Raw genomic sequence first — 23804 nt, forward strand, 5'->3', positions numbered from 1 at the left:
AAGCAAAGGGGTTGCTATGTTTAAAATTTTGAAAAAAAAACAAAAACCTAAGGGTTTAGTATGTTCAAAATAACCACAAAGGGGTTACTATGTCAAGTATTTCAGAAAAAAAGACATAAGGGGTTAGTATGTCAAAAAAATCAGAAAAAAGCAAAGGGGTTACTATGTTTAAAATTTTGAAAAAAAATAAAATAAAAAATGTAAGGGTTTAGTTACTAAACTTTAGTATGTCGAAAATGTCGAAAATAACCACAAAGGGGTTACTATGTCAAAAATTTCAGAAAAAAAGACATAAGGGGTTAGTATGTCAAAAAAATCAGAAAAAAAGCAAAGGGGTTACTATGTTGAAAATTTCAACAAAAAAAACCTAAGGGGTTAGTATGTCGAAAATGTCGAAAAAAAACACAAAAGGGTTACTATGTCAAAAATGTCAGAAAAAAAGACATAAGGGGTTAGTATGTCAAAAATGTCCAAAAACAAAAACAAAGGGGTTACTATGTCAAAAATTTCAGAAAAAAGCAAAAGGTTACTACTATGTTTAAAATTTTGAAAAAAAAACCCCGTAAGGGTTTAGTATGTCGAAAATGTCGAAAATAACCACAAAGGGGTTACCATGTCAAAAAAATCAGAAAAAAGCAAAGGGGTTACTATGTTTAAAATTTTCAAAAAAAAAACCCGTAAGGGTTTAGTATGTCGAAAATGTCGAAAATAACCACAAAGGGGTTACTATGTCAAAAACTTCCGAAAAAAACAAAAAAGGGGTTAGTATGTCAAAAAATTCAGAAAAAAGCAAAGGGGTTACTATGTTGAAAATTTAAAAAAAAACAAAAAAAAAAACGTAAGGGGTTAGTGTGTCGAAAATGTCGAAAATAACCAAAAAGGGGTTACTATGTCGAAAATAACCACCAAGGGGTTACTATGTCAAAAATTTCAGAAAAAAAGACATAAAGGGTTAGTACGTCAAAAAAGTCAGAAAAAAGCAAAGGGGTTTCTATGTAGAAAATAAAAAAAAAACAAAAAAAACGTAAGGGGTTAGTATGTAGAAAATGTCGAAAATGACCACCAAAGGGTTACTATGTAGTAGCTCAGGAGGTAGAGCGCTCGTCTTGAGATCAAGGGATCCCAGTTCGAAACCCGGTTTAAAATTTTGAAAACAAAAAACAAAAAATGTAGGGGTTTAGTATGTCGAAAATGTCGAAAATAACCACAAAGGGGTTACTATGTCAAAAATTTCAGAAAAAAAGAAAGGGGTTACTATGTTTAAAATTTTGAAAAAAAAAACCCGTAAGGGTTTAGTATGTCGAAAATAACCACAAAGGGGTTACTATGTCAAAAATTTCCGAAAAAAAAGACATAAGGGGTTAGTACGTCAAAAAATTCAGAAAAACGCAAAGGGGTTGCTATGTTGAAAATTAAAAAAAACAAAAACGTAAGGGATTAGTATGTTGAAAATGTCGAAAATAACTACAAAGGGGTTACTATGTCAACAATTTCAGAAAAAAAGACATAAGGGGTTAGTATGTCAAAAAAATCAGAAAAAAAGCAAAGGGGTTACTATGTTGAAAATTTCAACAAAAAAAACCTAAGGGGTTAGTATGTCGAAAATGTCGAAAAAAAACACAAAAGGGTTACTATGTCAAAAATGTCAGAAAAAAAGACATAAGGGGTTAGTATGTCAAAAATGTCCAAAAACAAAAACAAAGGGGTTACTATGTCAAAAATTTCAGAAAAAAGCAAAAGGTTACTACTATGTTTAAAATTTTGAAAAAAAAAACCCCGTAAGGGTTTAGTATGTCGAAAATGTCGAAAATAACCACAAAGGGGTTACCATGTCAAAAAAATCAGAAAAAAGCAAAGGGGTTACTATGTTTAAAATTTTCAAAAAAAAAACCCGTAAGGGTTTAGTATGTCGAAAATGTCGAAAATAACCACAAAGGGGTTACTATGTCAAAAACTTCCGAAAAAAACAAAAAAGGGGTTAGTATGTCAAAAAATTCAGAAAAAAGCAAAGGGGTTACTATGTTGAAAATTTAAAAAAAAACAAAAAAAAAAACGTAAGGGGTTAGTGTGTCGAAAATGTCGAAAATAACCAAAAAGGGGTTACTATGTCGAAAATAACCACCAAGGGGTTACTATGTCAAAAATTTCAGAAAAAAAGACATAAAGGGTTAGTACGTCAAAAAAGTCAGAAAAAAGCAAAGGGGTTTCTATGTAGAAAATAAAAAAAAAACAAAAAAAACGTAAGGGGTTAGTATGTAGAAAATGTCGAAAATAACTACAAAGGGGTTACTATGTCAACAATTTCAGAAAAAAAGACATAAAGGGTTAGTTTGTCAAAAATGGCAAAAAAAAAACCCACAAAGGGGTTACTATGTCAAAAATGTCAGAAAAAAAGACATAAGGGGTTAGTATGTCAAAAAATTCAGAAAAAAAGCAAAGGGGTTACTATGTTGAAAATTTCAAAAAAACAAAAACGTAAGGGGTTAGTATGTCAAAAATGTCGTAAAAAAACAAAGGGGTTACTATGTCGAAAATGTTGAAAATAACCACAAAGGGGTTACTATGTCAAAAATTTCCGAAAAAACAGACATAAGGGGTTAGTACGTCAAAAATTTGAGAAAAAAGCAAAGGGGTTACTATGTTGAAAATTAAAAAAAAAACAAAAACGTAAGGGGTTAGTATGTCGAAAATGTCAAAAATAACCACAAAGGGGTTACTATGTCAAAAATTTCAGAAAAAAGGAAAGGGGTTACTATGTTTAAAATTTTGAAAAAAAAAAACCGTAAGGGTTTAGTATGTCGAAAATAACCACAAAGGGGTTACTATGTCAAAAATTTCCGAAAAAAAAGACATAAGGGGTTAGTACGTCAAAAAATTCAGAAAAAAGCAGAGGGGTTACCATGTTGAAAATTACAAAAAAAAAACGTAAGGGGTTAGTATGTCGAAAATGTCGAAAACAACAACAAAGGGGTTACTATGTCAAAAAGTTCAAAAAAAAGCAAAGGGGTTACTATGTCGAAAATTTCAAAAAAAAAAAGTAAGGGGTTACTATGTGAAAAAATTTCAGAAAAAAAGACATAAGGGGTTAGTATTTCAAAAATGTCAAAAAAAAACACAAAGGGTTACTATGTCAAAAATTTCAGAAAAAAGCAAAGGGGTTACTGTGTTTAAAATTTTGAAAAAAAATAAAATAAAAAATGTAAGGGTTTAGTATGTCGAAAATGTCGAAAATAACCACAGAGGGGTTACTATGTCGAAAATGTCGAAAATAACCACTAAGGGGTTACTATGTAGTAGCTCAGGAGGTAGAGCTCTCATCTTGGGATCAAGGGATCCCAGTTCAAATCCCAGTTTAAATTTTTGAAAAAAAAAAACAAAAAACGTAAGGGTTGAATATGTCGAAAATGTCGAAAAAAACCACAAAGGGGTTACTATGTCGAAAATCTCGAAAATAACCACAAGGGGCTACGATGTCAAAAATTTCAGAAAAAAAGCCATAAGGGGTTAGTATGTCAAAAAATTCTGAAAAAAAACACAAAGGGGTTACTATGTCAAAAATTTCAGAAAAAAAGCAAAGGGGTTACTATGTTCAAAATTTTGATAAAAACAAAAACATAAAGGTTTAGTATGTTTAAAATAACCACAAAGGGGTTACTATGTCAAAAATTTCAGAAAAAAAACATAAGGGGCTACTATGTTCAAAATTAAAAAAAAAAAAAACGTAAGGGGTTAGTATGTCGAAAATGTCGAAAAAAAACACAAAGGGGTTACTATGTCGAAAATGTCGAAAAAAGACACAAGGGGTTACTATGTCCAAATTTTCAGAAAAAGCAAAGTGGTTACTATGTTTAAAATTTTGAAAAAAAACAAAAACATAAGGGTTTAGTATGTTCAAAATAACCACAAAGGGGTTACTATGTCAAGTATTTCAGAAAAAATGACATAAGGGGTTAGTATGTCAAAAAAATCAGAAAAAAGCAAAGGGTTTACTATGTTTAAAATTTTGAAAAATAATAAAATAAAAAATGTAAGGGTTTAGTATGTCGAAAATGTCCAAAATAACCACAAAGGGGTTACTATGTCAAGTATTTCAGAAAAAAAAGACATAAGGGGTTAGTATGTCAAAAAAATCAGAAAAAAAGCAAAGGGGTTACTATGTTGAAAATTTCCCCCCCAAAAATTAACGTAAGGGCTTAGTATGTCGAAAATGTCGAAAATAACCACCAAGGGGTTACTATGTCAAGTATTTCAGAAAAAAAGACATAAAGGGTTAGTATGTCAAAAAATTCAGAAAAAAACAAAGGGGTTACTATGTTGAAAATTTCAAAAAAACAAAAACGTAAGGGGTTAGTATGTCAAAAATGTCGAAAAAAAAACAAAGGGGTTACTATGTCGAAAATGTCGAAAATAACCACAAAGGGGTTACTATGTCAAAAATTTCAGGAAAAAAGACATAAGGGGTTAGTATGTCAAAAATGTCAAAAAAAAAACCACACAGGGGTTACTATGTCAAAAATGTCAGAAAAAAAGACATAAAGGGTTAGTATGTCAAAAAATTCAGAAAAAAACAAAGGGGTTACTATGTTGAAAATTTCAAAAAAAACAAAAACGTAAGGGGTTAGTATGTCAAAAATGTCGAAAAAAAAACAAAGGGGTTACTATGTCGAAAATGTCGAAAATAACCACAAAGGGGTTACTATGTAAAAAATTTCAGGAAAAAAGACATAAGGGGTTAGTATGTCAAAAATGTCAAAAAAAAACACAAAGGGGTTACTATGTCGAAAATGTCGAAAATAACCACAAAGGGGTTACTATGTCAAAAATTTCAGGAAAAAAGACATAAGGGGTTAGTATGTCAAAAATGTCAAAAAAAAAACCACAAAGGGGTTACTATGTCAAAAATGTCAGAAAAAAAGACATAAAGGGTTAGTATGTCAAAAAATTCAGAAAAAAACAAAGGGGTTACTATGTTGAAAATTTCAAAAAAACAAAAACGTAAGGGGTTAGTATGTCAAAAATGTCGAAAAAAAAACAAAGGGGTTACTATGTCGAAAATGTCGAAAATAACCACAAAGGGGTTACTATGTCAAAAATTTCAGGAAAAAAGACATAAGGGGTTAGTATGTCAAAAATTTCGAAAAAAAACACAAGGGGTTACTATGTCCAAATTTTCAGAAAAAGCAAAGGGGTTACTATGTTTAAAATTTGGAAAAAAAACAAAAAAAAAACGCAAGGGTTTAGTATGTCGAAAATGTCGAAAATAACCACAAAGGGGTTACTATGTCAAAAATTTCAGAAAAAAGCAAAGGGGTTACTATGTTGAAAATTTAAAAAAAAATAAAATAAGGGGTTACTATGTCGAAAATGTCAAAAATAACCACAAAGGGGTTACTATGTCAAAAATTTCCGAAAAAAAAGACATAAGGGGTTAGTACGTCAAAAAGTTAAAAAAAAAAGCAAAGGGGTTACTATGTTGAAAATTTAAAAAAAAAAAAAGTAAGGGGTTACTATGTCGAAAATGTCGAAAATAAACACAAAGGGGTTACTATGTCGAAAATGTCGAAAATAACCACAAAGGGGTTACTATGTCAAAAATTTCAGAAAAAAGCAAAAGGTTACTACTATGTTTAAAATTTTGAAAAAAAAACCCCGTAAGGGTTTAGTATGTCGAAAATGTCGAAAATAACCACCAAGGGGTTACTATGTAGTAGCTCAAGAGGTAGAGCGCTCGTCTTGGGATCAAAGGATCCCAGTTCGAATCCCGATTTAAAATAAAAAAATAAATAAAAATATAAGGGTTTAGTATGTCGAAAATAATCACAAAGGGGTTACTATGTCAAAGATTTCAGAAAAAAAAGACATGAGGGGTTAATATGTCTAAAATTTCAGAAAAAAGCGAAGGGGTTACTATGTTTAAAATTTTGAAAAAAAACCCCGTAAGGGTTTAGTATGTCGAAAATGTCGAAAATAACCACAAAGGGGTTACTATGTCAAAAATTTCAGAAAAAAAGACATAAGGGGTTGGTATGTCAAAAAAATCAGAAAAAAGCAAAGGGGTTACTATGTAGAAAATTAAAAAAAACAAAAAAACCGTAAGGGGTTAGTATGTCGAAAATGTCGAAAATAACCACAAAGGGGTTACTATAACAAAAATTTCAGAAAAAAGGAAAGGGGTTACTATGTTTAAAATTTTGAAAAAAAAAACCCGTAAGAGTTTAGTATGTCGAAAATAACCACAAAGGGGTTACTATGTCAAAAATTTCCTAAAAAAAGACATAAGGGGTTAGTACGTCAAAAAATTCAGAAAAAAGCAGAGGGGTTACCATGTTGAAAATTACAAAAAAAAAAACGTAAGGGGTTAGTATGTCGAAAATGTCGAAAACAACAACAAAGGGGTTACTATGTCAAAAAGTTAAAAAAAAAGCAAAGGGGTTACTATGTCGAAAATTTCCAAAAAAAAAAAAGTAAGGGGTTACTATGTCGAAAATGTCGAATATAAACACAAAGGGGTTACTATGTCAAAAATTTCTGAAAAAAGGAAAGGGGTTACTATGTTTAAAATTTTGAAAAAAAAAAAACGTAAGGGTTTAGTATGTCGAAAATAACCACAAAGGGGTTACTATGTCAAAAATTTCAGAAAAAAGGAAAGGGGTTACTATGTTTAAAATTTTGAAAAAAAAAAACCGTAAGGGTTTAGTATGTCGAAAATAACCACAAAGGGGTTACTATGTCAAAAATTTCCGAAAAAAAAGACACAAGGGGTTAGTACGTCAAAAAAATCAGAAAAAAGCAGAGGGGTTACCATGTTGAAAATTACAAAAAAAAAAACGTAAGGGGTTACTATGTCGAAAATGTCGAATATAAACACAAAGGGGTTACTATGTGAAAAAATTTCAGAAAAAAAGACATAAGGGGTTAGTATTTCAAAAATGTCAAAAAAAAACACAAAGGGTTACTATGTCAAAAATTTCAGAAAAAAGCAAAGGGGTTACTGTGTTTAAAATTTTGAAAATAAATAAAATAAAAAATGTAAGGGTTTAGTATGTCGAAAATGTCGAAAATAACCACAGAGGGGTTACTATGTCGAAAATGTCGAAAATAACCACTAAGGGGTTACTATGTAGTAGCTCAGGAGGTAGAACTCTCGTCTTGGGATCAAGGGATCCCAGTTCAAATCCCAGTTTAAATTTTTGAAAAAAAACAAAAAAAAAACGTAAGGGTTGAATATGTCGAAAATGTCGAAAAAAACCACAAAGGGGTTACTATGTCAAAAATTTCCGAAAAAACAGACATAAGGGGTTAGTACGTCAAAAATTTGAGAAAAAAGCAAAGGGGTTACTATGTTGAAAATTTCAAAAAAAACAAAAAACGTAAGGGGTTAGTATGTCAAAAATGTCGTAAAAAAAAAAAGGGGTTACTATGTCGAAAATGTTGAAAATAACCACAAAGGGGTTACTATGTCAAAAATTTCCGAAAAAACAGACATAAGGGGTTAGTACGTCAAAAATTTGAGAAAAAAGCAAAGGGGTTACTATGTTGAAAATTTCAAAAAAAACAAAAAACGTAAGGGGTTAGTATGTCGAAAATCTCGAAAATAACCACAAGGGGCTACGATGTCAAAAATTTCAGAAAAAAAGCCATAAGGGGTTAGTATGTCAAAAAATTCTGAAAAAAAACACAAAGGGGTTACTATGTCAAAAATTTCAGAAAAAAAGCAAAGGGGTTACTATGTTCAAAATTTTGATAAAAACAAAAACATAAGGGTTTAGTATGTTTAAAATAACCACAAAGGGGTTACTATGTCAAAAATTTCAGAAAAAAAACATAAGGGGTTACTATGTTCAAAATTAAAAAAAAACAAAAACGTAAGGGGTTAGTATGTCGAAAATGTCGAAAAAAAAAACACAAAGGGGTTACTATGTCGAAAATGTCGAAAAAAGACACAAGGGGTTACTATGTCCAAATTTTCAGAAAAAGCAAAGGGGTTGCTATGTTTAAAATTTTGAAAAAAACCCAAAATTATAAGGGTTTAGTATGTTCAAAATAACCACAAAGGGGTTACTATGTCAAGTATTTCAGAAAAAAAGACATAAGGGGTTAGTATGTCAAAAAAATCAGAAAAAAGCAAAGGGGTTACTATGTTTAAAATTTTGAAAAAAAATAAAATAAAAAATGTAAGGGTTTAGTATGTCGAAAATGTCGAAAATAACCACAAAGGGGTTACTATGTCAAAAATTTCAGAAAAAAAGACATAAGGGGTTAGTATGTCAAAAAAATCAGAAAAAAAGCAAAGGGGTTACTATGTTGAAAATTTCAACAAAAAAAACCTAAGGGGTTAGTATGTCGAAAATGTCGAAAAAAAACACAAAAGGGTTACTATGTCAAAAATGTCAGAAAAAAAGACATAAGGGGTTAGTATGTCAAAAATGTCCAAAAACAAAAACAAAGGGGTTACTATGTCAAAAATTTCAGAAAAAAGCAAAAGGTTACTACTATGTTTAAAATTTTGAAAAAAAAACCCCGTAAGGGTTTAGTATGTCGAAAATGTCGAAAATAACCACAAAGGGGTTACCATGTCAAAAAAATCAGAAAAAAGCAAAGGGGTTACTATGTTTAAAATTTTCAAAAAAAAAACCCGTAAGGGTTTAGTATGTCGAAAATGTCGAAAATAACCACAAAGGGGTTACTATGTCAAAAACTTCCGAAAAAAACAAAAAAGGGGTTAGTATGTCAAAAAATTCAGAAAAAAGCAAAGGGGTTACTATGTTGAAAATTTAAAAAAAAACAAAAAAAAAAACGTAAGGGGTTAGTGTGTCGAAAATGTCGAAAATAACCAAAAAGGGGTTACTATGTCGAAAATAACCACCAAGGGGTTACTATGTCAAAAATTTCAGAAAAAAAGACATAAAGGGTTAGTACGTCAAAAAAGTCAGAAAAAAGCAAAGGGGTTTCTATGTAGAAAATAAAAAAAAACCAAAAAAAACGTAAGGGGTTAGTATGTAGAAAATGTCGAAAATGACCACCAAAGGGTTACTATGTAGTAGCTCAGGAGGTAGAGCGCTCGTCTTGAGATCAAGGGATCCCAGTTCGAAACCCGGTTTAAAATTTTGAAAACAAAAAACAAAAAATGTAGGGGTTTAGTATGTCGAAAATGTCGAAAATAACCACAAAGGGGTTACTATGTCAAAAATTTCAGAAAAAAAGAAAGGGGTTACTATGTTTAAAATTTTGAAAAAAAAAACCCGTAAGGGTTTAGTATGTCGAAAATAACCACAAAGGGGTTACTATGTCAAAAATTTCCGAAAAAAAAGACATAAGGGGTTAGTACGTCAAAAAATTCAGAAAAACGCAAAGGGGTTGCTATGTTGAAAATTAAAAAAAACAAAAACGTAAGGGATTAGTATGTTGAAAATGTCGAAAATAACTACAAAGGGGTTACTATGTCAACAATTTCAGAAAAAAAGACATAAGGGGTTAGTATGTCAAAAAAATCAGAAAAAAAGCAAAGGGGTTACTATGTTGAAAATTTCAACAAAAAAAACCTAAGGGGTTAGTATGTCGAAAATGTCGAAAAAAAACACAAAAGGGTTACTATGTCAAAAATGTCAGAAAAAAAGACATAAGGGGTTAGTATGTCAAAAATGTCCAAAAACAAAAACAAAGGGGTTACTATGTCAAAAATTTCAGAAAAAAGCAAAAGGTTACTACTATGTTTAAAATTTTGAAAAAAAAAACCCCGTAAGGGTTTAGTATGTCGAAAATGTCGAAAATAACCACAAAGGGGTTACCATGTCAAAAAAATCAGAAAAAAGCAAAGGGGTTACTATGTTTAAAATTTTCAAAAAAAAAACCCGTAAGGGTTTAGTATGTCGAAAATGTCGAAAATAACCACAAAGGGGTTACTATGTCAAAAACTTCCGAAAAAAACAAAAAAGGGGTTAGTATGTCAAAAAATTCAGAAAAAAGCAAAGGGGTTACTATGTTGAAAATTTAAAAAAAAACAAAAAAAAAAACGTAAGGGGTTAGTGTGTCGAAAATGTCGAAAATAACCAAAAAGGGGTTACTATGTCGAAAATAACCACCAAGGGGTTACTATGTCAAAAATTTCAGAAAAAAAGACATAAAGGGTTAGTACGTCAAAAAAGTCAGAAAAAAGCAAAGGGGTTTCTATGTAGAAAATAAAAAAAAAACAAAAAAAACGTAAGGGGTTAGTATGTAGAAAATGTCGAAAATGACCACCAAAGGGTTACTATGTAGTAGCTCAGGAGGTAGAGCGCTCGTCTTGAGATCAAGGGATCCCAGTTCGAAACCCGGTTTAAAATTTTGAAAACAAAAAACAAAAAATGTAGGGGTTTAGTATGTCGAAAATGTCGAAAATAACCACAAAGGGGTTACTATGTCAAAAATTTCAGAAAAAAAGAAAGGGGTTACTATGTTTAAAATTTTGAAAAAAAAAACCCGTAAGGGTTTAGTATGTCGAAAATAACCACAAAGGGGTTACTATGTCAAAAATTTCCGAAAAAAAAGACATAAGGGGTTAGTACGTCAAAAAATTCAGAAAAACGCAAAGGGGTTACTATGTTGAAAATTAAAAAAAACAAAAACGTAAGGGGTTAGTATGTTGAAAATGTCGAAAATAACTACAAAGGGGTTACTATGTCAACAATTTCAGAAAAAAAGACATAAAGGGTTAGTTTGTCAAAAATGGCAAAAAAAAAACCCACAAAGGGGTTACTATGTCAAAAATGTCAGAAAAAAAGACATAAGGGGTTAGTATGTCAAAAAATTCAGAAAAAAAGCAAAGGGGTTACTATGTTGAAAATTTCAAAAAAACAAAAACGTAAGGGGTTAGTATGTCAAAAATGTCGTAAAAAAACAAAGGGGTTACTATGTCGAAAATGTTGAAAATAACCACAAAGGGGTTACTATGTCAAAAATTTCCGAAAAAACAGACATAAGGGGTTAGTACGTCAAAAATTTGAGAAAAAAGCAAAGGGGTTACTATGTTGAAAATTAAAAAAAAAACAAAAACGTAAGGGGTTAGTATGTCGAAAATGTCAAAAATAACCACAAAGGGGTTACTATGTCAAAAATTTCAGAAAAAAGGAAAGGGGTTACTATGTTTAAAATTTTGAAAAAAAAAAACCGTAAGGGTTTAGTATGTCGAAAATAACCACAAAGGGGTTACTATGTCAAAAATTTCCGAAAAAAAAGACATAAGGGGTTAGTACGTCAAAAAATTCAGAAAAAAGCAGAGGGGTTACCATGTTGAAAATTACAAAAAAAAAACGTAAGGGGTTAGTATGTCGAAAATGTCGAAAACAACAACAAAGGGGTTACTATGTCAAAAAGTTCAAAAAAAAGCAAAGGGGTTACTATGTCGAAAATTTCAAAAAAAAAAAGTAAGGGGTTACTATGTGAAAAAATTTCAGAAAAAAAGACATAAGGGGTTAGTATTTCAAAAATGTCAAAAAAAAACACAAAGGGTTACTATGTCAAAAATTTCAGAAAAAAGCAAAGGGGTTACTGTGTTTAAAATTTTGAAAAAAAATAAAATAAAAAATGTAAGGGTTTAGTATGTCGAAAATGTCGAAAATAACCACAGAGGGGTTACTATGTCGAAAATGTCGAAAATAACCACTAAGGGGTTACTATGTAGTAGCTCAGGAGGTAGAGCTCTCATCTTGGGATCAAGGGATCCCAGTTCAAATCCCAGTTTAAATTTTTGAAAAAAAAAAACAAAAAACGTAAGGGTTGAATATGTCGAAAATGTCGAAAAAAACCACAAAGGGGTTACTATGTCGAAAATCTCGAAAATAACCACAAGGGGCTACGATGTCAAAAATTTCAGAAAAAAAGCCATAAGGGGTTAGTATGTCAAAAAATTCTGAAAAAAAACACAAAGGGGTTACTATGTCAAAAATTTCAGAAAAAAAGCAAAGGGGTTACTATGTTCAAAATTTTGATAAAAACAAAAACATAAAGGTTTAGTATGTTTAAAATAACCACAAAGGGGTTACTATGTCAAAAATTTCAGAAAAAAAACATAAGGGGCTACTATGTTCAAAATTAAAAAAAAAAAAAACGTAAGGGGTTAGTATGTCGAAAATGTCGAAAAAAAACACAAAGGGGTTACTATGTCGAAAATGTCGAAAAAAGACACAAGGGGTTACTATGTCCAAATTTTCAGAAAAAGCAAAGTGGTTACTATGTTTAAAATTTTGAAAAAAAACAAAAACATAAGGGTTTAGTATGTTCAAAATAACCACAAAGGGGTTACTATGTCAAGTATTTCAGAAAAAATGACATAAGGGGTTAGTATGTCAAAAAAATCAGAAAAAAGCAAAGGGTTTACTATGTTTAAAATTTTGAAAAATAATAAAATAAAAAATGTAAGGGTTTAGTATGTCGAAAATGTCCAAAATAACCACAAAGGGGTTACTATGTCAAGTATTTCAGAAAAAAAAGACATAAGGGGTTAGTATGTCAAAAAAATCAGAAAAAAAGCAAAGGGGTTACTATGTTGAAAATTTCCCCCCCAAAAATTAACGTAAGGGCTTAGTATGTCGAAAATGTCGAAAATAACCACCAAGGGGTTACTATGTCAAGTATTTCAGAAAAAAAGACATAAAGGGTTAGTATGTCAAAAAATTCAGAAAAAAACAAAGGGGTTACTATGTTGAAAATTTCAAAAAAACAAAAACGTAAGGGGTTAGTATGTCAAAAATGTCGAAAAAAAAACAAAGGGGTTACTATGTCGAAAATGTCGAAAATAACCACAAAGGGGTTACTATGTCAAAAATTTCAGGAAAAAAGACATAAGGGGTTAGTATGTCAAAAATGTCAAAAAAAAAACCACACAGGGGTTACTATGTCAAAAATGTCAGAAAAAAAGACATAAAGGGTTAGTATGTCAAAAAATTCAGAAAAAAACAAAGGGGTTACTATGTTGAAAATTTCAAAAAAAACAAAAACGTAAGGGGTTAGTATGTCAAAAATGTCGAAAAAAAAACAAAGGGGTTACTATGTCGAAAATGTCGAAAATAACCACAAAGGGGTTACTATGTAAAAAATTTCAGGAAAAAAGACATAAGGGGTTAGTATGTCAAAAATGTCAAAAAAAAACACAAAGGGGTTACTATGTCGAAAATGTCGAAAATAACCACAAAGGGGTTACTATGTCAAAAATTTCAGGAAAAAAGACATAAGGGGTTAGTATGTCAAAAATGTCAAAAAAAAAACCACAAAGGGGTTACTATGTCAAAAATGTCAGAAAAAAAGACATAAAGGGTTAGTATGTCAAAAAATTCAGAAAAAAACAAAGGGGTTACTATGTTGAAAATTTCAAAAAAACAAAAACGTAAGGGGTTAGTATGTCAAAAATGTCGAAAAAAAAACAAAGGGGTTACTATGTCGAAAATGTCGAAAATAACCACAAAGGGGTTACTATGTCAAAAATTTCAGGAAAAAAGACATAAGGGGTTAGTATGTCAAAAATTTCGAAAAAAAACACAAGGGGTTACTATGTCCAAATTTTCAGAAAAAGCAAAGGGGTTACTATGTTTAAAATTTGGAAAAAAAACAAAAAAAAAACGCAAGGGTTTAGTATGTCGAAAATGTCGAAAATAACCACAAAGGGGTTACTATGTCAAAAATTTCAGAAAAAAGCAAAGGGGTTACTATGTTGAAAATTTAAAAAAAAATAAAATAAGGGGTTACTATGTCGAAAATGTCAAAAATAACCACAAAGGGGTTACTATGTCAAAAATTTCCGAAAAAAAAGACATAAGGGGTTAGTACGTCAAAAAGTTAAAAAAAAAAGCAAAGGGGTTACTATGTTGAAAATTTAAAAAAAAAAAAAGTAAGGGGTTACTATGTCGAAAATGTCGAAAATAAACACAAAGGGGTTACTATGTCGAAAATGTCGAAAATAACCACAAAGGGGTTACTATGTCAAAAATTTCAGAAAAAAAGACATAAGGGGTTGGTACGTCAAAAAAATCAGAAAAAAGCAAAGGGGTTACTATGTTGAAAATTTCAGAAAAAAAGGTCATAAGTGGTTAGTATGTCAAAAAATTCAGAAAAAAGCAAAGGGGTTACTATGTTGAAAATTTCAAAAAACAAAAAACAAAAACGTAAGGGTTTAGTATGTCGAAATTAACCACAAAGGGGTTACTATGGCAAACATTTCCGAAAAAACAGACATAAGGGGTTAGTACGTCAAAAATTTGAGAAAAAAGCAAAGGGGTTACTATGTTGAAAATTAAAAAAAAAACAAAAACGTAAGGGGTTAGTATGTCGAAAATGTCGAAAATAACCACAAAGGGGTTACTATGTCAAAAATTTCGAAAAAAACCACAAAGGGGTTACTATGTCGAAAATGTCGATAATAACCACAAAGGGGTTACTATGTCAAAAATTTCAGGAAAAAAGACATAAGGGGTTAGTATGTCAAAAATGTCAAAAAAAAACCCACAAAGGGGTTACTATGTCAAAAATGTCAGAAAAAAAGACATAAGGGGTTAGTATGTCAAAAAATTCAGAAAAAAACAAAGGGGTTACTATGTTGAAAATTTAAAAAAAACAAAAACGTAAGGGGTTAGTATGTCAAAAATGTCGAAAAAAAACACAAAGGGGTTACTATGTCGAAAATGTCGAAAATAACCACAAAGGGGTTACTATGTCAAAAATTTCAGGAAAAAAGACATAAGGGGTTAGTATGTCAAAAATGTCAAAAAAAAAAACCACAAAGGGGTTACTATGTCAAAAATGTCAGAAAAAAAGACATAAAGGGTTAGTATGTCAAAAAATTCAGAAAAAAACAAAGGGGTTACTATGTTGAAAATTTCAAAAAAACAAAAACGTAAGGGGTTAGTATGTCAAAAATGTCGAAAAAAAAACAAAGGGGTTACTATGTCGAAAATGTCGAAAATAACCACAAAGGGGTTACTATGTCAAAAATTTCAGGAAAAAAGACATAAGGGGTTAGTATGTCAAAAATGTCGAAAAAAAACACAAAGGGGTTACTATGTCAAAAATGTCAGAAAAAAAGACATAAAGGGTTAGTATGTCAAAAAATTCAGAAAAAAACAAAGGGGTTACTATGTTGAAAATTTCAAAAAAACAAAAACGTAAGGGGTTAGTATGTCAAAAATGTCGAAAAAAAAACAAAGGGGTTACTATGTCGAAAATGTCGAAAATAACCACAAAGGGGTTACTATGTCAAAAATTTCAGGAAAAAAGACATAAGGGGTTAGTATGTCAAAAATGTCGAAAAAAAACACAAGGGGTTACTATGTCCAAATTTTCAGAAAAAGCAAAGGGGTTACTATGTTTAAAATTTGGAAAAAAAAAAAAAAAAAACGCAAGGGTTTAGTATGTCGAAAATGTCGAAAATAACCACAAAGGGGTTACTATGTCAAAAATGTCAGAAAAAAAGACATAAAGGGTTAGTATGTCAAAAAATTCAGAAAAAAACAAAGGGGTTACTATGTTGAAAATTTCAAAAAAACAAAAACGTAAGGGGTTAGTATGTCAAAAATGTCGAAAAAAAAACAAAGGGGTTACTATGTCGAAAATGTCGAAAATAACCACAAAGGGGTTACTATGTCAAAAATTTCAGGAAAAAAGACATAAGGGGTTAGTATGTCAAAAATGTCGAAAAAAAACACAAAGGGGTTACTATGTCGAAAATGTCGAAAATAACCACAAAGGGGTTACTATGTCAAAAATTTCAGGAAAAAAGACATAAGGGGTTAGTATGTCAAAAATGTCAAAAAAAAAACCACACAGGGGTTACTATGTCAAAAATGTCAGAAAAAAAGACATAAAGGGTTAGTATGTCAAAAAATTCAGAAAAAAACAAAGGGGTTACTATGTTGAAAATTTCAAAAAAACAAAAACGTAAGGGGTTAGTATGTCAAAAATGTCGAAAAAAAAACAAAGGGGTTACTATGTCGAAAATGTCGAAAATAACCACAAAGGGGTTACTATGTCAAAAATTTCAGGAAAAAAGACATAAGGGGTTAGTATGTCAAAAATGTCGAAAAAAAACACAAAGGGGTTACTATGTCGAAAATGTCGAAAATAACCACAAAGGGGTTACTATGTCAAAAATTTCAGGAAAAAAGACATAAGGGGTTAGTATGTCAAAAATGTCAAAAAAAAAACCACAAAGGGGTTACTATGTCAAAAATGTCAGAAAAAAAGACATAAAGGGTTAGTATGTCAAAAAATTCAGAAAAAAACAAAGGGGTTACTATGTTGAAAATTTCAAAAAAACAAAAACGTAAGGGGTTAGTATGTCAAAAATGTCGAAAAAAAACAAAGGGGTTACTATGTCGAAAATGTCGAAAATAACCACAAAGGGGTTACTATGTCAAAAATTTCAGGAAAAAAGACATAAGGGGTTAGTATGTCAAAAATGTCGAAAAAAAACACAAGGGGTTACTATGTCCAAATTTTCAGAAAAAGCAAAGGGGTTACTATGTTTAAAATTTGGAAAAAAAACAAAAAAAAAACGCAAGGGTTTAGTATGTCGAAAATGTCGAAAATAACCACAAAGGGGTTAGTATGTCAAAAATTTCGGAAAAAAATGTATGGGGTTAGTATTTTGAAAAAACCAAAAAAAAAGATGTAAGTTGATAAAATGTCGAAAATGTTAAATGTCGAAAATATTGAAAAAAAAAACGTAAATGGTGAGTATGTCGAAAATGACCCAACCATAACCCAACCCTTGCTCCAACCCAATCCCTAAACTGATCACCACCCAAAACCCTAACTCTAGAAACTTGACTGTCTTGCCGTGTAATAGAGGCTAAGATTAGCAGAGCTACCAATGCTGTTGCAGAGATCAACCAAAACCCTAACCCTAGCTCTAGCTCCAATCAAAACCCTAACCCTAGTTGCAGTCTGAACCCTAACTCCAACCAAAACCCAAACCTAAGCTCCAACACCAACTGACAAACCATGGCTCCAACCTAATTCCGGCAAACCCCTAACCCTAACTCCTACAAAAATTGTTGTGGTTTATTGTAGTCGAGCTTGACATAAGGAGAACACATTCGTTTAAAACGGTAAATTCCAGGCTTGTTTCTCCCGAGTTTAGATGTCAGGGAGTGTTATTAATAAAAACACTCCCTGAGGTTTGGATTAGCTTGCGAAATAACAAAATTCACCTGGCAAGCTGATAGGAGTTTAGATGTCAGACTGACCCCGACGAGTAACTTTGGAGTATCGAAAGAGGACAAAAACATTCTGAAAAAACATTGTCAATTCCCGGAAAGCATGCACATTGAGGAAAAAACAAGTGCGCTAAGTAACATGAGATGTTGTCTGAGGGTATAAAAAAGCTGATTGTCTTTTAGACGAATGAGAACTCTGTTTTGGACTCTGACGAACGAAATAAACCGCTTCTCCCTCTCCCGCCAAGACTTCTGTGTACTTTTGTGCATATTTTGGGGCATATTTCTCAGGCTCCCCCGAAAAAATCCTTACTCAAGCTCCAACCAAAACCCTATCCTTGCTCCAACAGTAACTGACAAAACATATCTCCAACCAGTTACAGCAAAAAAAAAAAAACTAACTATCTAAAACCTGAAACTGAGCTGCAACCAAAATTCTAAACTCAAAATTTGATTGGGGATTGAACCCACAACCCCAGAAGTGTAGTTCAGGTACTTTACCAGAAGTCCCAGTGCTGTTACTGAGATGAACCGAATCTCTAACCATAACTCTGGGTTCAGACAAACCCATAACCCTAGCAGCAGCCTGAACCCTAACTCCAAAACCTTAACCTAAGCTCCAACACTAACTGACAAACCATGGCTCCAACTTAACTCCGGCAAAACCCTAATCCTATCCCCTACAAAAATCCTTACTTCAGCTCCGACCACAACCCCACCCTTGCTCCAACAATAACTGACAAACCACGTCTCCGACCAGTTCCAGCAAAAAAAAAACTAACTCTATCGAAAATTCGAAACTAAGCTCCAACCGAAATCCCAAACTCAAAATTTGCATTAAATTGATTGGGGATTGAACCCTCAACACTGGAAGTGCAATGCATGCGCTTTACCCGAGCTACCACTACTATTACAAAAATGACTCAAATTTCTAACCACAACTCTGGGTTTCAGAGCAGACCAGAAATATGCACAAAAGTACAGAATACGGGAGAGGGAGAAGTTGTTTATTGGTGTTCGTCAGTGTTCTCACTCGTCTAAGAGACAATCAGCTTTCTTATACCCTCCGGAGCAATAACATGCTTCCAGGAATTGACAATGTTTTCTCAGAATGTTTTCGTCCTCTTTCCATCCTCCAAACTCCTTACAACGATTTTCGAAGAAAACAAAAACCGTAACCCTATTTGCAGCTTGAACCCTCACTCCAACCAAAACCCTAACCTAAGCTGGAACACTCACCGACAAACCATAACTCCTACCTAATTCTGGCAAAACCCCTAACCCTAACTCCTTCAAAAATCCTTACTCCAGCTCCAACCAGAACCCCACCCTTGCCCAAGACCAGTTCCACCGGAAACCATAACTTTAATTAAAACTCAAACCCAAACCCCAACCTCGAGATTTTGTACTGAATGGACTGGGGATTGAACCCACAACCCTGGGAGTGTAATAGAGACACCTGAACCGATTGAACTCCCGATAGATAAAGATAGTACCTCCACACCACTCTCACTTTCTTAACATCTGTCCCATTTTGAAGCCAGGCTAAGATCTCTCTCTAGCTCTCTTACCCCTCTTTCTTTTTCTTTTTCTTCTTTCTTTTACTCTATCTCTCATTCTTTCTTTCTTGTTTCTTTCTTTCTCTCTTAGTCTCTCTCTATCTCTCTCTTTCTCTCTCTGGCTCTTACCTCTCCCTCTCTCTGGCGCTTTCTCTCTCTGTACCTACCTTTTTCCTCCATCTCTCGTTCTTTCTTTCTTTCTTACTATCTTTCTTTTTCTCATTGTCTCTCTCTCTCTCTCTCTCTTTCTACCTCTTTCTCTCTCTGTCCCTCCCTTTTCTTTCTCTGTCTCTCGTTCTTTCTTTCTTTCTATTTTCCTTTCTCTCTTTCTCTCTCTCTCTCTGGCTCTTTCTCTCTCTCTCCCCTCCCTTCCTTTTCTCTATCGCTCGTTCTTTCTTTCTTTCTATCTTTCTTTCTTTCTCTCTTTGTCTCTATCTTTCTCACTTTCTTTCTCTTTCTCCCCCCCTCCCTTTTTTCTCTATCTCTTGTTCTTTCTTTCTTTCTTTCTATATTTCTTTCTCTCTCTCTTTCTCTCTTTCTATCTCTTTCTCAATCTTCCTCTCTCTGGCTCTTTCCCTCTCTCTCTCTGGCTCTTTTACTTTCTCTCCCTCCCTTTTTTTCTCTATCTAGTGTTCTTTCTATTTTTCTTTCTCTCTTTGTCTCTCTTTCTCTTTCTCTCTCGTTTTCTCTCTGGCTCTTTCCCTCTCTTTCTCTGGCTCTTTCTCTCTCTTTCTCCCTTTTTTCCTCTATCTCTCGTTCTTTCTTTCTTTCTATTTTCCTTTCTCTCTTTCTCTCTCTCTCTCTGGCTCTTTCTCTCTCTCCCCCTCCCTTCCTTTTCTCTATCGCTCGTTCTTTCTTTCTTTCTATTTTTCTTTCTTTCTCTCTTTGTCTCTATCTTTCTCACTTTCTTTCTCTTTCTCCACCCTCCATTTTTTCTCTATCTCTTGTTCTTTCTTTCTTTCTTTCTATATTTCTTTCTCTCTCTCTTTCTCTCTTTCTATCTCTTTCTCAATCTTCCTCTCTCTGGCTCTTTCCCTCTCTCTCTCTGGCTCTTTTACTTTCCCTCCCTTTTTTTCTCTATCTCGTGTTCTTTCTATCTTTCTTTCTCTCTTTGTCTCTCTTTCTCTTTCTCTCTCGTTTGCTCTCTGGCTCTTTCCCTCTCTTTCTCTGGCTCTTTCTCTCTCTTTCTCCCTTTTTTTCCTCTATCTCTCGTTCTTTCTTTCTTTCTATTTTCCTTTCTCTCTTTCTCTCTCTCTCTCTGGCTCTTTCTCTCTCTCCCCCTCCCTTCCTTTTCTCTATCGCTCGTTCTTTCTTTCTTCCTATCTTTCTTTCTTTCTCTCTTTGTCTCTATCTTTCTCACTTTCTTTCTCTTTCTCCCCCCTCCCTTTTTTCTCTATCTCTTGTTCTTTCTTTCTTTCTTTCTATATTTCTTTCTCTCTCTCTTTCTCTCTTTCTATCTCTTTCTCAATCTTCCTCTCTCTGGCTCTTTCCCTCTCTCTCTCTGGCTCTTTTACTTTCCCTCCCTTTTTTTCTCTATCTCGTGTTCTTTCTATCTTTCTTTCTCTCTTTGTCTCTCTTTCTCTTTCTCTCTCGTTTGCTCTCTGGCTCTTTCCCTCTCTTTCTCTGGCTCTTTCTCTCCCTCCCTCCCTTTTTTTCTCTATCTCTTGTTCTTTCTTTCTTTCTATCTTTATTTCTTTCTCTCCCTGGCTCTTTCCCTTTATCTCTTTCTCTCTCTCTGGCTCTTGCTCTCTCTTTCCCTTCCTTTCTTTTTCTCTATCTCTTCTTTCTTCCGTTCTATTTTTTTCTTTCGTGTAATAATGGTGTCATAATAGTCTGTGGTTTGTAATAATCTGTGGTCTGTGCAGCCCTTTGAGATTCTTTGTGATTAAGGGTGTCTCAAATAAACAGGACTTGACTTGACACTTATCTAGTGGCATTATCTTAGCATCAAGCTAGCAATAATCAATAAAAAATATACTAATGCAGAGAGAGAGAAATGACATATTGTTTGTCCAAACGACATACGAAAAGGAAATACAACAATATGTATTTATAAATATTTTGCAAAACAAAACAAAAAAATGGCAAATAAAACTGAATGTTGAGAATGATTGACGAACAATTAGTCAATCAATTATCGATGATCTGGTTTCTATCTTATATTTTCCAAATTTTTTTTCCTCTCCCGAAAACGCAGGTATGGAACGATTACAGGTTAATGTGGGACCCCGAGGATTACGACGGCATCAAGAAAATTCGACTCCCGACTCAGCACATTTGGCTGCCGGATATCGTCCTCTACAACAAGTACGCCAAAAACAAAGAACAGATAAACAAAAGTTTCAGTCTTAAAGCTCATTTTTATTTTGTTAAAGGGACAGCGGGTATTATTTAGCGTCTACTAGTGGTAACATAAAAACAAGGTTCATTTAAGAAGGTGTAAGGTTTTAACTTTAATTAGCCGGAAATCTGACTCCGAATTAATTTATTTCGTCTAATCAAAGAGTTGAACAAATTGGAGCTTTCTGCCGTGCCAAATTACAATTGTGTGCAGGAGACTCGGGGGCCCCAGGGTTCTCCCACATGACGATGAAATGTTCACGCCCTGTCTGTCCCGTCCTGTCCAGTATCGGCCCCACCTGTCCGATATCCACTCGGGCAATTGGTATCGATCTCGTCGGCCTCTGGCTTCCTATCATTTCACGCCAGACCGCTGCCTAACGTGCATGACTACCCATTTTCTCGTAAAATAAAAGGCTTGTGTGAGAACGTCACGCGTTTGGGTCCTGATCCTGTTCTGGTTCTTGACAATTTTAACTGATACTGACTATTTAAATCTGGTTTAAATTATCTTCGCTGTTTTGAAAACGGTTGTTTATTTGACACGGTCCCAAAACAAAAAAATTATCAAATTTTGGAGTGGACATTTCCTGTTTTGATATCAATCATGTCTGCCCTGTCCTGTCCGGTATCGGCCCCATCTGTCCGATATCCACTCGGGCAATTGGTATCGATCTCGTCGGCCTCTGGCTTCCTATCATTTCATGCCAGACCGATGCCTAACATGCATGACTCCCCATTTCCCCGTAAAATAAAAGGCTTGTGTGAGAACGTCACGCGTTTGGGTCCTGATCCTGTTCTGGTTCTTGACAATTTTAACTGATACTGACTATTTAAATCTGGTTTAAATTATCTTCGCTATTTTGAAAAAGGTTGTTTATTTGTCACGGTCCCAAAACAAAAACAAAAAAATCAAATTTAGGAGTGGGCGATTTCCTGTTTTGATATAAATCCTGTCTGTCCCGTCCTGTCCGGTATCGGCCCCATCTGTCCGTTATCCACTCGGGCAATTGGTATCGATCTCGTCGGCCTCTGGCTTCCTGTCTTTTCACGCCAGACCGCTGCCTAACGTGCATGACTCCCCATTTCCCCGTAAAATAAAAGGCTTGTGTGAGAACGTCACGCGTTTGGGTCCTGATCCTGTTCTGGTTCGTGACAGTACAGGCAAATACTGATACTAGGTATTGATATCAGGCAAATACTAAGCCATTCTATGGTGATATTTTGGGGATGTTTTTATCCCCAAAATTCAAAATTAAGAGAAGAAAAATGATTAGCTCGTGTTCTGGTTAGCCTAGCCGCTACGAAATTTGAATGAGGGCAGATTGTTGCTAGGCATCATGGGCGCACACTCAGCAAAACGGAGAAAAAAAAGATGGCGCTCGGCCAATGGAGACGAAACTTACTCGTTCCTCCCCCGGAAAGTAAAGGACATTTTCGATTCATGACCTACTTTATAATTGATGGTCTACGTATCTATAATGCATTGTTTGTAGCTCTGGTCAAGTCGAAAGGAACCTTTACAAAATGGCCGCCCTGGCAGGTATTGTCATGACCAGAACGGAAACAGAACCCACTCGCGTAACGTTTCTCACAGTTTTATTTTAAAATATGGATTTAATACAATAGTAAATCAATTACAGTGCAAACAACTTGACTTGACTTTATAAAATTTAGAAGATTTTGAAAATGAACTAACAGAAAGGCATTGTGGGAAGAAGTTCAGCCAATAGCCTATCAGGATTTCTAAAATGCCGTAATGTAAACCAATAGCAGGTCATCATTTGGAGACGTAGTCATAATGTAATTTCGATGTGGTATAGTGGAGAGAATTGTCAGGACCAGAACGGAAACGGGACCCACTTGCGTAACGTTTCTCACAGTTTTATTGGGAAGAAGGGAAAGGATTGCCTCGGGATCGGAAACAAGTCCAAAGCCAGGAGAAGAGAGTAGACCTGGGCGAGATCAAAACAGGACGTAATTCGGGACGGGAGAACAGACGTGGACGAGATCAAAACAGATCGTAGAGGGAGGCAAACAGGAGCAAAAATCAGGACAGGTCGTAATTCGGGACAGGAGAGTAGACGTGGTTGAGATCAAAAACGGATCGTTATTCGGGACGGGAGAGCGTACGTGGTCGAGATCAAAACAGGTCGTAATTCGGGATGGGAGAGCAGACGTGGTCGAGATCAAAACAGATCGTAATGGGAGGCAAACAGGAGCAAAAATCAGGACAGGTCGTAATTCGGGACAGGAGAGTAGACGTGGTCGAGATCAAAAACGGATCGTTATTCGGGACGGGAGAGCGTACGTGGTCGAGATCAAAACAGGTCGTAATTCGGGATGGGAGAGCAGACGTGGTGGAGATCAAAACAGATCGTAATAGGAGGCAAACAGGAGCAAAAATCAGGACAGGTCATAATTTGGGACGGGAGAGCAGACGTGGTCGAGGTCAAAAACGGATCGTTATTTGGGACGGGAGAACAGACGTGGTCGAGATCAAAACAGGTCGTAATTCGGGACAGGAGAGCAGACGTGGTCGAGATCAAAACAGATCGTCACGGGAGGCAAACAGGAGTAAAAAATCAGGACAGGTCGTATTTCGGAACGGGAGAGCAGGCGTGGTCGAGATCAAAAACGGATCGTTATTCGGGACGGGAGAGCAGAAGTGGTTGAGATCAAAAACGGATCGTTATTCGGGGCGGGAGAGCAGACGTGGTCG

General features: G+C 34.1%; 1 protein-coding gene across 1 annotated transcript in view; it reads left to right on the forward strand.

Annotated features, from left to right (window-relative positions):
* The window catches only part of LOC148360354 (neuronal acetylcholine receptor subunit beta-2-like), a 66329-nt gene that overhangs the window by 35599 nt on the left and 6926 nt on the right, over nt 1-23804 (forward strand). Inside the window, exon 4 of the mRNA XM_088343948.1 lies at nt 20940-21049. Within this exon, the coding sequence (XP_088200074.1) occupies nt 20940-21049 (110 nt within the window). The remainder of the gene's footprint in view (nt 1-20939; nt 21050-23804) is intronic.

Source organism: Urocampus carinirostris, chromosome 9, assembly GCF_059441175.1.
Source record: "Urocampus carinirostris isolate Australia breed hairy pipefish chromosome 9, RoL_Ucar_1.0, whole genome shotgun sequence".
Taxonomy (NCBI): Eukaryota; Metazoa; Chordata; class Actinopteri; order Syngnathiformes; family Syngnathidae; genus Urocampus; species Urocampus carinirostris.